The following is a 13,739-nucleotide window of genomic DNA, read 5'->3' as shown; positions in this document are numbered from 1 at the left end:
GGATCTGTGTTGGGACCGGTGCTTTTCAACCTTCGCATTACTAAAGAGGCCATTTAACGCGACCTTTGGTGTTTGCCACAAAGAATCTCCCTCAAGGAACAATGCAAAACAACAGAGGCGCGATAGCTATACATATACTAATAGCTCTGCAAACAGGAACAAAGGAGCAGGCGAGTGGGGGGAGAGGAACTTCTCCTTTTGTGTCAGGACCGTGAAAAGGCATTTTTAAAGTCGCATTTTAAAAAGAGCTTTGAGCAAACATCAAAATTGACCATGCAAAAATGGCCTTTGTCTACTTTCTCCACCCCATGCATAATTTTATAAGCCTCTATCGTGTCCCCACTTAGTGGTCTTTTTTCTAGACTGACAAGTCCCATAGTCTTGAACCTTTCCTCCCAAGTAAGGTGCTCCAACCCCTTAAATAATCTCGGTCGCCCTTCTCTGCCCAGAAAGGGCGCTTTCTTATTCCACAATAACTAGAAGCGCTTTTCATAGCAAGGCAACACCTCCTTATTTTTTTTTTATTCAAAAAGGCCCTGGAGGCGGGAATATAGTGTAAAAATCATTGGAAAAACTAAAAGGCATCGATACATATTGGAATATACATTTTGTACATAAAAAAAAATTACAGGTCGTCATTGTCTGTGATTCATTAATCTGAGGTTCCGGTTCAGCAGCTGTGATCTTAATAGTTGATAGGTCCTGGGATTTGAACATTGAGCCCGCCGTAGTCCAACATGTACATGGGCCATTGCTGGAAAAGATGAATTAGGAAGTCACAAATGGTGCATGACAGACAGCTGGCTCAAGACCCCAAAACGCTCTCGGCTGCCTTGTACCTAGGGTTGCCAGCCTCCAGGTGGTGGCGGGAGATTTCCTGCTATTACAACTGATCTCCAGCCGATAAGCGATCAGTTCCCTTGGACACATGAAGCTGCCTTCTACTGAATCAGACCCTTGGTCCATCAAAGTCAGTATTGTCCACTCAGACCGGCAGCGGCTCTCCAGGGTCTCAGGCAGAGGTCTTTCACATCACCTACCTGCCTAGTCTCTTAACTGGAGATGCCAGGGATTGAACCTGGGATCTTCTACATGCCAAGCAGATGCTCTACCACTGAGCCACAGCCCCTTTGGCACTGAGCTTTGGCTGCTTTGGCAATTGGTCTCTATGGCATTGAAGTCCCTCCCCTCCCCAACCCCTGTCTTCCTGAGCTCCACCCCAAAAATCTCCAGGTATTTCCCAACCCGGAGCTGGCAACCCTACCTGTACCCCAGTCGGCGTTGTGGTCCAGCTACCTCATTGTTATCTATTCTATGGCTCTCCCAAGTCTCATACGGAGAGCCTAATATCTCCTACTTGAGGACCTTTAACCAGACATACCATTTAAACATGGGGCCTTCTGCATGCGAACATGCTCTATCACTGAGTCGCGTCCCCTCTCAAGTAGGGGACCGGCTTCCAACTGCAGGAGGAAGTGGTACAACCTAGTCCGAGGTGGACCGGCTCCGCGAGAACTACGATAGCTGTTAATACATTTACCACAAGCGAGATCTGATTGGCTGATGACGTGGACTCCAGGTTGGAAGAGGAGGAGGACGATGACGACGAAGAGGAAGATACAGAGTTCCCTTCGGAGATCCGCTTCCGCTTCCGTTTGGGAACGCTGCCGTCGGTTTCTAGGAGAATTCAAAGGAAGGAATGCGTTTTCATTTTAACGGCCTTTCTCCCATGCGGCCTTCTCTCCAGAGGCCTTCCATCTAGTGTGATAAACACACACCTGGAATCCTGGATGCGGCCCCACAGTACATTGAAGAAGAAGAAGAGTTGGCTTTTATATGCCGACTTTCTCTACCACTTAAGGAAGAAGCAAACCGGCTTACAATCACCTTCCCTTCCCCTCCCCACAACAGACACCCTCTGAGGTAGGTGGGGCTGAGAGCTCTAAGAGAACTGTGACTAGCCCAAGGTCACCCAGCTGGCTTCCTGTGTAGGAGTGGGGAAACAAATCCAGTTCACCAGATTAGCCTCCGCTGCTCATGTGGAGGAGTGGGGAATCGAACCCAGTTCTCCAGATCAGAGTCCACCGCTCCAAACCACTGCTCTTAACCACTACACCACGCTGGTGGTAGAGGGGTTTGAAGAAAGCTTCCCATCTGCTGTTTCCGCAGTTTAAACCTCAGCCCCCTACCCCTTCCATCTCAATTCCCACCCTCACCCTGTTGTTCTGTAGCTGCTTAGCAAAGACTGAACTACTTAGATCTTGGCCTCCACTGAATTTCTATTTCAGATAGAGACTTCTTTTTATTATTTATTTGTTTGTTTGTATTATTTCTGACTTGCCCTTCCCAGCCAAGGCTGGGCTCAGGGCGAGTGACAACATTAAATCAGCATACAAACGCAGTAATTCTAAAATTTAAAAAAACCCACAATCCTTCATTTAAAACATAACCCCATTTAAACTTAATTTAAAACACAGCCCCCAAACCACACGTTTACTGAGAAGTAAGTCTGACTGAGCTCAGTGGGGCTTAGAAGAAAAAGAAGAGTTGGTTTTTATACCCCGCTTTTTCTCTCCCTTTAAGGAGTCTCAAAGCGGCTTACAATCACCGTCCCTTCCTCTTCACACAACAGGCACCTTGTGAGGCAGGTGGGGCTGAGAGAGCTCTGGGAGAACTGTGACTAGCCCAAGGTCACCCAGCAGGCTTCATGTGGAGGAGTGGGGAATCGAACCCGGTTATCTAGATTGGAGTCCGCCGCTCTTAACCACTACGCCACGCTGGCTCTAAGCACAGACAGATTCTCTCCACACTGATGCTTTGGACCTTCCCCCCTTCCCTCCCCGCCCTTCTTCATTTTTCAACCTACCTGGCTGTTTGGCCTCCAGACCCACGTCTGCAAATGGCCTGCATTTCAAAACACGAACAAAAATGCATGGGTTAGATTAGTGGCCGTCCCGAGCCCCTCTCAAACTCAAATACATTCATTTAGGGCAAAAGCCAGAATAAAAGTCCAACTACGACATGTGAGAGACTAAGATCTCTCCTGTTTAAAATATCACAATTTAAAAACAGTTAAAACCAGTAATTTACCAGATAAAAATTAGCCAGTCCCAGTGATTACCTTTCCCGAACGGACCTTAACTGCAGCAGAGCAAAATTTGGCAACTTGAGAGAGACAAAAAGAGTCCCCGTCCCAAAGAAGAAGTTTCATTACCTCTTTCCTCTGATTCCATTAAATTAATAAGTGGATGGATCAGGTTCCGCCAAATACCCTCGTAATAACCACATCTCAGGAGCACATGGTTTGTGTTTTCCATTTCTCCCGCACCAAGCGGGCACTCCCACTGTGCTCTTGGCCGCTTCCTAAATTTCCCCTCCAATAAAGCTGAGGGTAGAGCAGATCCTCGTGCGAGGGTTAGAGCTCACCTATACTTATTTGATTCTAGTGTAAATAAATACATAGCAGGGACCAGATGGTAGCGTATACTGGAAGGAGCTAGATAAGCAGGGGAGCTCCTAAGATCTGTTTGTCTCTCAATGTCAAATATCCTTTGCTTCACTGAGGTCTTTGCTTGCTCTCGCCTCAGCTCTAAAAGGGATTGTGGAGAGAAGCCTAGTCTTTCTATTTTTTCAACGGAGTGCTTCCACCATTTAGATATGAACTGATCCAGCCCAAGCCCTCTCAAAAATTCATCTGAGCTGCCACTGGCTAGAATTGCTTCACTGCATAGGATGTCTGAATGAAGACAATCTTGAATTCCGGACCGGAAAAGAAATGCTACGATCATGACCTTGGGCAATCGACCCCTCGAATTTAGTTTAAAAGCTGGTAAGGAATAAACTTTAAAACCTTCAACTGTAGTCATTACTTTTGTCTTCTTGATGTTCAGTTGTAGTCCTGCTTTCGTACTTTGTGCTAATTTAGTAGGCCCAATATGGCCCAATGTAGGAGCCCCATGGCGCAGAGTGGTAAGCTGCAGTACTGCAGTCAAAAGCTCTGCTCACGACCTGAGTTCGATGCTGGGGGTAAAGGGAAGATGACTGGGGAAGGCACTGGCAAACCAACCCGTGAACATAGTCTGCCTAGTAAATGTCGGGATGAGACGTCACCCCATGGGTCAGGAATGACCCAGCGCTTGCACAGGGGACCTTTACCTTTTATTATGGCCCAATATGTCTGAACGGGTTTTTTTTTCTGCGAAAGGAAAAGGCTGTTCTGACTTCATGCCAGCAGAGGGCACTGACGCTGCATGGATCAAACACCAAAGCAGCCTAACTTACTGGAGCTGGTTGACGATGGCCATCCGGATACGGTCTCGCGCTTTGAGGATCTTCTCCAACCGGTGGATGTCATAGGTGTTGGGGTTCCGAAAAGGGATGTCGTCTGGCAGGCCGGTAACTTCGATGGCATCGGGACTGTCCCTGATCAGTTTATATGGCACCAGGACTGGCCGGTTGAGTCCCAAAGCTTCTCCTGTAACAACAGCCAAGGCAAGGCCAGAAGGGTTATGCAAGGACGCAGCATCATTCCAGCCAGAGAGCTCCACAGTTCTTGAAAGCAGAAGCTCTCAAAACCAAGTGTTGAAATTCTCTTCATCTATACACATGAATCTCAGCATGAGCCCATCTGTGGATACTTAAATCAGGAGACTGGAGCCATGATCTGACAAGACAGATGTTTCAATAAACTTTAAAAAGCCTCAGTTTTGCAGAAAAAAACTGAAATCAAAAATAAAAATACACTGGAGTTTTTTCAAAAATCTCAAAATAATAGATGCATCACATGCACATTTATGAAGAAGGAGGAAGAAGAAGAGTTGGTGTTTATATGCTGACTTTCTCAACCACTAAAGGAAGACTCAAACCAGCTTGCAATCACCTTCCCTTCCCCTCCCCACAACGGACACCCTGTGAGATAGGTGGGGCTGAGAGAGTGTGACTAGCCCAAGGTCACCCAGCTGGCTTCATGCATAGGAGAAGGGAATCAAACCCAGCTCTCCACCACTCGAAACCACCACTCTTAACCACTACACCACGCTGGCTCTCCAGAGCTCTCTCCGTTGGGTACTACTGGCCAAAAACCAACTCAACTCTGTTTGGGGAGGGGAAATGCCTGCTTCTCCCACCCAAAGCAACTTGGGTTATTACGGTTAGTCCCCACATTATCCTACATAAGAAAAGCACCTGCTGGATCAGACTGAAGGTCTGTCTAAGTCTGGCATCCTGTTTCCAACAGTGACCAGAAAAAAACCCCAGAGAGCAAGGAACTGACATCCACCTTTCTGTAGTTTATCCCAACATCTAGTTGTCAATGATATATTATCCCTGCATATGGAGGTTCTGTTGCTAACTGCCATGGCTAATGGATACATAAGACCCCTGCTGCATCAGATTAAACATTCATCTTGTCCAGGGCCCTGCTTCCTGCAGCTGACACGAAGATACTTCTGGAACGCCCACAAAGAGGGCACGAAAAGCAACCATGCTCTCCCGCCTCCTCACTGTCTTCCAGTCACCATATTGATTTGACAAGGCTATATCATTAGGGACGCATTTATTTAATCAGTTAGCGGGTTTTTCAGCCCTCCATTCCTGCCAAGGGCTTCAGGGTGACGAATGCGGTTCCCCTCCCCCTCGCACCAGCCTTGTGGGGGAGGTTAAGCAGAGAGAGAGAGAGGATGATAGGCTTGAAGTCCGCAGCAAGCTTCATGGCTGAGCAGGGATTTGATCCCAGGTCTCTCTGGTCAAAACCCAACGCTTTAACCACAGCAAACTGAGCATCAGCGACGAGAGGAGCGGAGAGGGAACAGGGGACAGTCAGAATCCAGCCCACATTCGAACCCACAAAGAATCCAGCCAGGATTGCCCAGGGGCGTGGCTCCTCACCGTATTTTTCGTTGAACAGCTCCTTCACTTGCTCTCGGAGAATCACCTTCTCGCCCAACCTGTTGGCGTCATCCTCATCTGCAAGGAAACAGAAACAGAACTGCGAAATTAACATGGTTTCCTGGGTGTCTCCTACCAATGTCATTACACTAGTCTTAAGAACATAACAACATAAGAGAGGCCATGCTGGATCAGACCAAGGCCCATCAAGTCCAGCAGTCTGTTCACACAGCGGCCAACCAGGGGCCTCTACGAAGCCCACAAGCAAGACGACTGCAGCAGCACCATCCTGCCTGTGTTCCACAGCACCTAAGATAATAGGCATGCTCCTCTGATCCTGGAGAGAACAGGTATGCATCACAACTAGTATCCATTTTTTACTAGTAGCCATGGATAGCCCTCTCCTCCATCAACATGTCCACTCCCCTCTTAAAGCCTTCCACCATAACTCAGGAAGTGATGTCATCCTCCATTTTTTACTAGTAGCCATGGATAGCCCTCTCCTCCATCAACATGTCCACTCCCCTCTTAAAGCCTTCCACCATAACTCAGGAAGTGATGGTCCCCAGGACTCCAGTTTGTTTCCACTGCCGTTGTCTCAAGGCCAACCTACATGTTCCCAATGGGGAACTGGCAGCCATATTGCTGCTGTGAGTACCCGGTGGAAACTCCCTGCAAAATTGCTGCAAGGGCACCGATTCAGATCAGGACCCCGGTGTGCAGCGAACTCTTGCCTTCCTTCCTGAGCTGTGTTCCCGAGCCAAAACAGCCTAAAGGTAAAGGTCATCCCCTGTGCAAGCACCGGGTCATTCCTGACCCATGGGGTGACGTCACATCCCGACGTTTCCTAGGCAGACTTTGTTCACGGGGTGGTTTGCCAGCGCCTTCCCCAATCATCTTCCCTTTACCCCCAGCAAGCCAGGTACTCGTTTTACCGCCCTTGGAAAGATGGAAGGCTGAGTCAACCTTGAGCCGGCTACCTGAACCTGGCTTCTGTCGGGATCGAACTCAGGTCGTGAGCAGAGCTAGGACTGCAGTACTGCAGCTCTTCAAAACAGCCTGGGAGGGCATTATTTATCCAGGTTCCTCCCTTGGCCACGAAGCTCCCCCCAGGATGCCGGGTCAGCTGCGTTCTTTCCAAACCTAACCTACCATGCAGGTAGGGTTGCCAACCTCCAGGTGGTGGCTGGAGATCTCCCTATATTACAACTCCTCTCCAGCCGATAGAGATCAGTTCACCTGGAGAAAATGGCCGCTTTGGCATTTGGACTCTATGGCATTGAAGTCTCTCCCCTCGCCCTCCTCAGGCTCTGCCCCCAAAACCTCCCGCCAGTGGCGAAGAGGGACCTGGCAACCCTAGCCTGAAAGCTGGGGGGGGGGGAGCTGATGAAGAGGAAGGGGGTCACCATCCCCCTCCCCTCCTCTCACTGCTGATGCTCAGTTGGGTACATATGGGTGTGTAGATGGTAGCAGACAAAGAAAGGGTTAAAAGATAGGTTTGGGGGAAGAAGCATACATTTGCTTTGTTTGAAAGAGTCATATTTTATATGTATTTATTTGCAGCATTTTTTTATATCACCATTTTTAAAAGATACAAAGCGGTTCACAAAATACCAGAACCCTCAACTTATAGCCACATATAACATGTTCCCAAAATCAGAAAGCCACCTCAATCCGGCAGAAAATTGGCTGCAGGATAAAACGAATCTATACCACAGCGTGGGCTCTGCAAGAGATGCCCTGGATATATTTTTTCCCTCCTTTTTAAACTTGTCTTCAAAATGATGTGGCCAAATGAGTAGGGTCGCCAACCTCCAGGTATTAGCTGGAGATCTCCTGCTCTTACAACTGATCTCCATCCGATAGAGATCAGTTCACCTGGAGAAAATGGCTGCTTTGGCAATTGAACTCTATGGCATTGAAGTCCCTCCCCGCCCCAGGCTCCACCCCAAAACCTCTCGCCAGTGGTGAAGAGAGACCTGGCAACCCTACAAATGAGCCTTTAGAGGTGGGCGAACCAATAAAAAGGCCCTGCCCTGTGGAGGTCGGGCCAGTCTTGAATATACCACAGACAGCGCCCTCAGCAAGACCCCAACTGCAGGCCTCAAAAGCAAATTGTTGAGCAGTAGCTGCTCCCTAGAGCATTCTGGGGCTTAAAAATCAAAGCTAGCACTTTGAATGTGACCCAGGAACATATTGGTAGCCACCAAATACTAAAGCACATAGCATCATACAGGTTTGAGGTCCTCTGGTTAGCAAAATGCCACCAATCAGTGGATAATGACTATTTATTTATTTATTTATTTTTAAAAAAAGTTGTTTTAGCGGCTTTGATGTTTTTCCTGCCGTTTTGTTGCATTTGAGTTGGGATAGGGTTGCCAACCTCCAGGTATTAGCTGGAGATCTCCTGCTATTAACACTGATCTCCAGCCGATAGAGATCAGTTCCCCTGGAGAAAACGGCCGCTTTGGCCATTGGACTCTATGGCATTGAAGTCCCTCCCCAAACCCTGCCCTCCTCAGGCTCCGCCCCAAAAACCTCCCACTGGTGGCAAAGAGGGACCTGACAACCCTAAGTTGTAATGGCACCAATAGGTTTCAAAAGGGCTGTAAGTTACCCTTGTAACTGTACGAGGAGTAAAATGCTCTTACAATATTAAGATTTTTTTTTCATGCTTGTATCCCCTCAGGGCAGTATGCCAGGGAGGGGGCTATCCCTTTTTGTCCTCACAACAACCCTGTGAAGCAGACACAGAGAGACTCCAGTCTCCCCATTTTAAGCCCAACACTCTCCCCACTAGCAGCATACATGCTCCTTCCCTTTTCCCTTTTATCCTCACAACCATCCTGCAAGGTAGGTTAGGTTTGGAAAGAACACAGCTGACCCGGCATCATCAGGGGAGCTTCGTGGCCAAGTGAGGTCCCTGGAATTCTCTGGTCCAAATCAGGAACTATTAAGCAGCATTCCCAGGCAGGTGTCTTTCCTAGCCCTGCTACCTGAGATCCCTTGTAGAAGGAGACACTCGGGGGTGTGTGGTGTAGCTCAGTGGTAGAGCATCTGCTTGGCATGCAGAAGGTCCCAGGTTCAATCCCCGGCATCTCCAGTTAAAGGGACTAGGCAAGTAGGTGATGTGAAAGACCTCTGCCTGAGACCCGGGACAGCCACTGCCGGTCTGAGCAGACAATACTCACTTCGATGGACCAAGGGTCTGATTCAGTATAAGGCAGCCAGTTTGATTCTTCCTTAAGTGGTAAAGAAAGTCGGCATCTAAAAACCAACTCTTCTTCTTGTTATTCTCCCCACCCACTCTGAAATTTATACCCCTCTTCGTGTTTTTATTTTCTTCTTTTGGAGACACCGTGTTGCTTTTTAGGGACATGTTCCTTGTCTGCTACCATCTACAACACAGCAACTGAGCAACGTACCGTGCAAAGCAGCATAAGCTTTTTCCAAGGTGGATATCCGCCTAGGGGCTACAGAATGCGTTCAGGGAAAGAGAGAGAGAGAGGGAGAAAATGGTGAGAGGGGTTCAGTTCACTGCACAAGTCAAACGCAGTAGAAATCTGGGCACGATGTCCTGAAGAACAGACCCTTCCGCAGTCTGGGGATCCTACAACAGGAAAGTCGGACAATACTTTTGAAATGACCTCAAGGGTGACACGGCAGGGACGTCGATGTCCGTGGTGTACACATTTCTTGGGGCCCACCGCAGCCTCTGATTAGAGACTCTTGCTTTGCAGCCCAGAATGTCCCAGGTTCATTCCCCTTGCATCTCCAGGTCCACGGATCTCAGAGAACTGGGTTAGGAAAGACAGATGCCCAAAACCTGGGCTCTGCAGTCAATCAGAAGTGACCACACTGCGGTCAACGAACCAATGGTGTGGCTTAGTGTAAGGCAGCTTTACGAATTGGGAAGGGTTCAAGTGGTATAGAAGGCAAAAAAGACTTCTGCCAGAGACCTTGGAGAACTGCTACCTGCTAGAATGGACAGTACTTGGGGAGGGAGGGAGGTTTGGAACTACACCACATGCGGGTTGTGCTGAAGGGTCCCCGGTTCGATCCCCGAGGCCTCTTGTACTCAATGATCTCAAGTACTCACTGTTCGGAATAACTCTCCTGTTCCTGAGACCCCAGAGAGCCACTACCCTTCAGCGTATACAGCAGTGAGCTTAATGGACTGATCATTACAGATGCTTTCATATGCACCATATCTGTCTAAAGAAATAACACCTCCCCATAGGGTCACCATTTCCCCACAGGCCCTTCCTGCCATCACTCAGCTGGGGGGGCAGGAGAAAAATGTGGGGCGATCATCAGCTTTCTGGTACAACAGGAAGTGACGCCAGCGCGTCAACAGCAATGCTCTAGTGTTGCGGGTGATGTCATGCCGGAAGTGACATCAGTGCATTGCCGGCGACATCAAAAACCAGCAGTGGCAAACCACCGCCCTGCATGGAGAAGGGCTCTCAGATTTGACCCACAGCATTTTCAGTTAAAGGATTTCAGTTGCAGGTGATGGGAAGGACCTTTCTGTGCCTGAGACTCGGAGAGACACTGCCAGTCAGAACAGACAATACTGAACTAGAGAGATCTCTGGTGCGATTTGGTATTTTATTCATTTAAAGCATTTTTAAGCTGCTTTCCCCTCCAACTTAGGATCCCCCAAGGCAGCAGATAATAAAATGATTAAAACCAGCATAAAAACACACACATATATATACGTAAAACAATGAAAAACAACTACAATAAAACATATAAACACACAGGAAGGAGAGTCAATGAAAATCAGTTAGGGAACAGCAGACAAAACAAAAAGGTCTTCACCCCCTGGCGGAAGGGGATGATAGAAGGGGACATATGAATCGCCCTGGGGAGGGAATCGCTCAGTTTTGGTGCCACGATCCTTCTTGGGTTGCCACCCATCTAGCCTCAGATGGTGAGGGCACCTGAAACAGGCCTTTAATGATGACTTCAGTGGTTGGGTAGGTTCATATGGGTGTAGGCGGTCCCTATGAGGCAGGTTTGTGTGTTAGAAAGAGCCACAAAGCTCCATGGTAAAACAAGTGTTTTGTTCTGGCTGGCTAACCTGTTCAAAATGATCTCAAGTAGAAGGGGCAGGGAAGACCCCTCTTCCTGAGACCCAAGAGGGCAGGTACTGATGAATGGACCTGATGGTACAAGGCAGCTTCATACATTCGAGTGTTCACAACCCCCCCGCCCTTGCAAAAGCTGTTGATCGAAGACAACTGCGGGATGAATGGACTCCCCATTTCTGTATCCTATCTCCTCTAGCTCTCTGTCAACTCTCTACCTGCAGGTCTTAAATACTGAGCAAAGCTGATATGCAGATGACAGTGAATTCTACCGTAGTATTGTGCAACATGGAAGAAGAAGAAGAGTTGGTTTTTATATGCCAACTTTCTCTACCACTTAAGGAAGATTCAAACCGGCTTACAATCACCTTCCCTTCCCCTCCCCACAACAGACACCCTATGAGGTAGGTGAGGTCTAAGAGAGCTGTGACTAGCCCAAGGTCACCCAGCAGGCTTCATATAGAGGAGGGAGGAAGCCAACCTGGTTCACTAGATTAGCATCCGCCGCTCATGTGAAGGAGTGGGGAATCAAACCCGGTTCTCCAGATAAGAGTCCACCACTCCAAATCACTGCTCTTAACCACTACACCATGCTGGCTCTCACATGAGGGCAGTTCGCTAAAGCAGAACCAACACTGCCTATTTATTTAATGTAATCGTGGCATGTTAAGCCGCTGTCCTCCCACAGGTTCCAAATACAAAAGGAAAAGGAAAAACAGAAACAATAGCCCATCGTAAGAATCTCAATGTGTTCTGTTGATGCCTTCTCCCCAATTTCATTCACACAAAATGTGAAGCTTTTCCTAGTGGCGGTAGCAGTTGATATTCGGGGATTCTCTCATCTTTTGCTACTACTGCTGTGTTACTATTACCACCAGGGATCTGGTTGCTTCCTTCTCACAGAATCTTTCAAGAAATTTTTTTATGTATTTGCTGCTGTATTTCTTTATCCATACACTTCTGTATTTTGTGCCTTTTAGGTTATTGTGCCTCCCCCCTTGCATATCTGGGCCCATTTAAGTCTTCCTTCTTGGTGTGCTTTCTCATGCAAAGCAAATGACTGCATCCGTCTTATGTACAATGTTGCTTAGAAACTTTAATACAAATTCTTGGTGTGTGTTTTTTTTAAAGTAAGATTCAAGCTGAGTTCTCCAAAAATTATGCAGATGAAGCACATCAGCATGTATTTCTTCCTCTGTTTACATATTCTGCTTCTAGCATTTCAAACAATAAAACGCAAACTATTAGAGATTGGATTTCAAAATCTCAATAGTGCTGCTAACAGGACTTGCTCCCCATTAAGTTTAGGGATTCCCTTTAATATATATGAGCCAACGCCATATTTGTACTATCTTTACAACCCTCAGCAATGCAGAGCGTTTTCCCTGGCCAGATTTAATGTCATGCCATCTGCAATTTTGGAAGGAAGATTTCAGAAAATCCCCCTTTCAGAGAGATTTTGGCCCTGTGGTAACAGCTGCACTGAATCAATTGTACATGTCTTATTCCACTGTAGATTTTACGCAGAAATTCGCAGCAAATTTTTAGGCCCTATTTTGACAAAAAAAGTCAAATTCTCCTGATTTTCTTAAAGCTCTTTTCTTACTGAATAACCACTCTCCTGTTACATTGTAGAAAGTGGCACAATTTCTGAGATTTGCTATGAATGTTCGCCAGCAAGTTAATTAGAGGACTTTTACTAATTTTAGCATCCTTTTATCTATCTATGTTCTAACCTTGTCAGAAATGCTCAACTGCAACAATTCTATGTTACTATCTAGACACCCCATGCTTTGATTTTATGCCAATAAAGGAGATTGTATTGTATTGTTATATTCTGCTTCTACCTGGCACATGAATTTCCAAGCTGACCATTTTTTTTTTAATTTCCCAAGCTTACGCCAGCCTCTCTCTGATATAGGGAAACATCATTTTCTGAGCCACTCAAGCGATATAACTTTCTCCCAGAAAAAATAAGATTTCCCCCAGATGCCCTGTGGAAGAGCAAGCCAGCTGCTATAGGTAAGGGCTGTGTGGAACTCAATTGTACAACTGAAAAGGGTAGATATTGGCTAGCACCTGTGAAAACACATGAACACATGAAGCTGCCTTATACTGAATCAGACCCTTGGTCCATCGAAGTGAGTATTGTCTACTCAGACCAGCAGTGGCTCTCCAGGGTCTCAGGCAGAGGTCTTTCACATCACCTACTTGCCTAGTCCCTTTAACTGGAGATGCCGGGGATTGAACCTGGGACCTTCTGTATGCAAAGCAGAGGCTCTATCAATGAGCCACAGCCCCTCCCCTAAGAAGATATTTGAACACATGAAGCTGCCTTACATTGAATCAGACCCTTGGTCCATCAAAGAGAGTTTTGTCTACTCAGACCAGCAGTGGTTCTCCAGGGTCTCAGGCAGAGGTCTTTCACATCACCTTCTTGCCTGGTCCCTTTAACTGGAAATGCCGGGGATTGAACCTTGGACCTTCAACATGCCAAGCAAATGCCCTACCACTGAGCTACAGCCCCTCCCGACAAACAGCACACCTCTCCACAGTCCCTGCGCTCACATCGCCTTGCAAACTTCTAAAAAGAGTGTGTTTTAGTTACACTTTTAAATTCTTGAAAGGCTGAGCACCGGCCAGGCTATAACGGCAGAGAGCAAAACCGCATCCTTTTTTTCCTATGGATTTATTTCAAATACTTTCAATCTATCGAGCCACAAGGTGGCCAACAAACAATTCCATTCGAAAACAAATGCC

General features: G+C 47.3%; 1 protein-coding gene across 4 annotated transcripts in view; it reads right to left on the bottom strand.

Moving 5' to 3' along the window:
• Window positions 1-491: 491 nt before the first annotated feature.
• The window catches only part of GTF2IRD1 (GTF2I repeat domain containing 1), a 116,379-nt gene continuing 103,131 nt past the window's right edge, over window positions 492-13,739 (bottom strand). For 2 of the 4 annotated variants that reach the window (XM_056865122.1, XM_056865124.1), the window contains 6 exons: window positions 9,312-9,359; window positions 5,887-5,964; window positions 4,282-4,474; window positions 2,867-2,904; window positions 1,541-1,677; window positions 492-754 (listed from right to left, as the gene is read on the bottom strand). In XM_056865122.1, the coding sequence (XP_056721100.1) occupies window positions 686-754; window positions 1,541-1,677; window positions 2,867-2,904; window positions 4,282-4,474; window positions 5,887-5,964; window positions 9,312-9,359 (563 nt within the window). In that variant the 3' untranslated portion in view covers window positions 492-685. The remainder of the gene's footprint in view (window positions 755-1,540; window positions 1,678-2,866; window positions 2,905-4,281; window positions 4,475-5,886; window positions 5,965-9,311; window positions 9,360-13,739) is intronic. The other 2 variants (XM_056865125.1, XM_056865126.1) reach the window with 1 other exon arrangement.

This window comes from Euleptes europaea, chromosome 19 (assembly GCF_029931775.1).
Source record: "Euleptes europaea isolate rEulEur1 chromosome 19, rEulEur1.hap1, whole genome shotgun sequence".
Lineage (NCBI taxonomy): Eukaryota > Metazoa > Chordata > Lepidosauria > Squamata > Sphaerodactylidae > Euleptes > Euleptes europaea.
The sequence above is the reverse complement of the archived record's forward strand: the minus strand, read 5'-3'. Positions and strand labels throughout refer to the sequence as shown.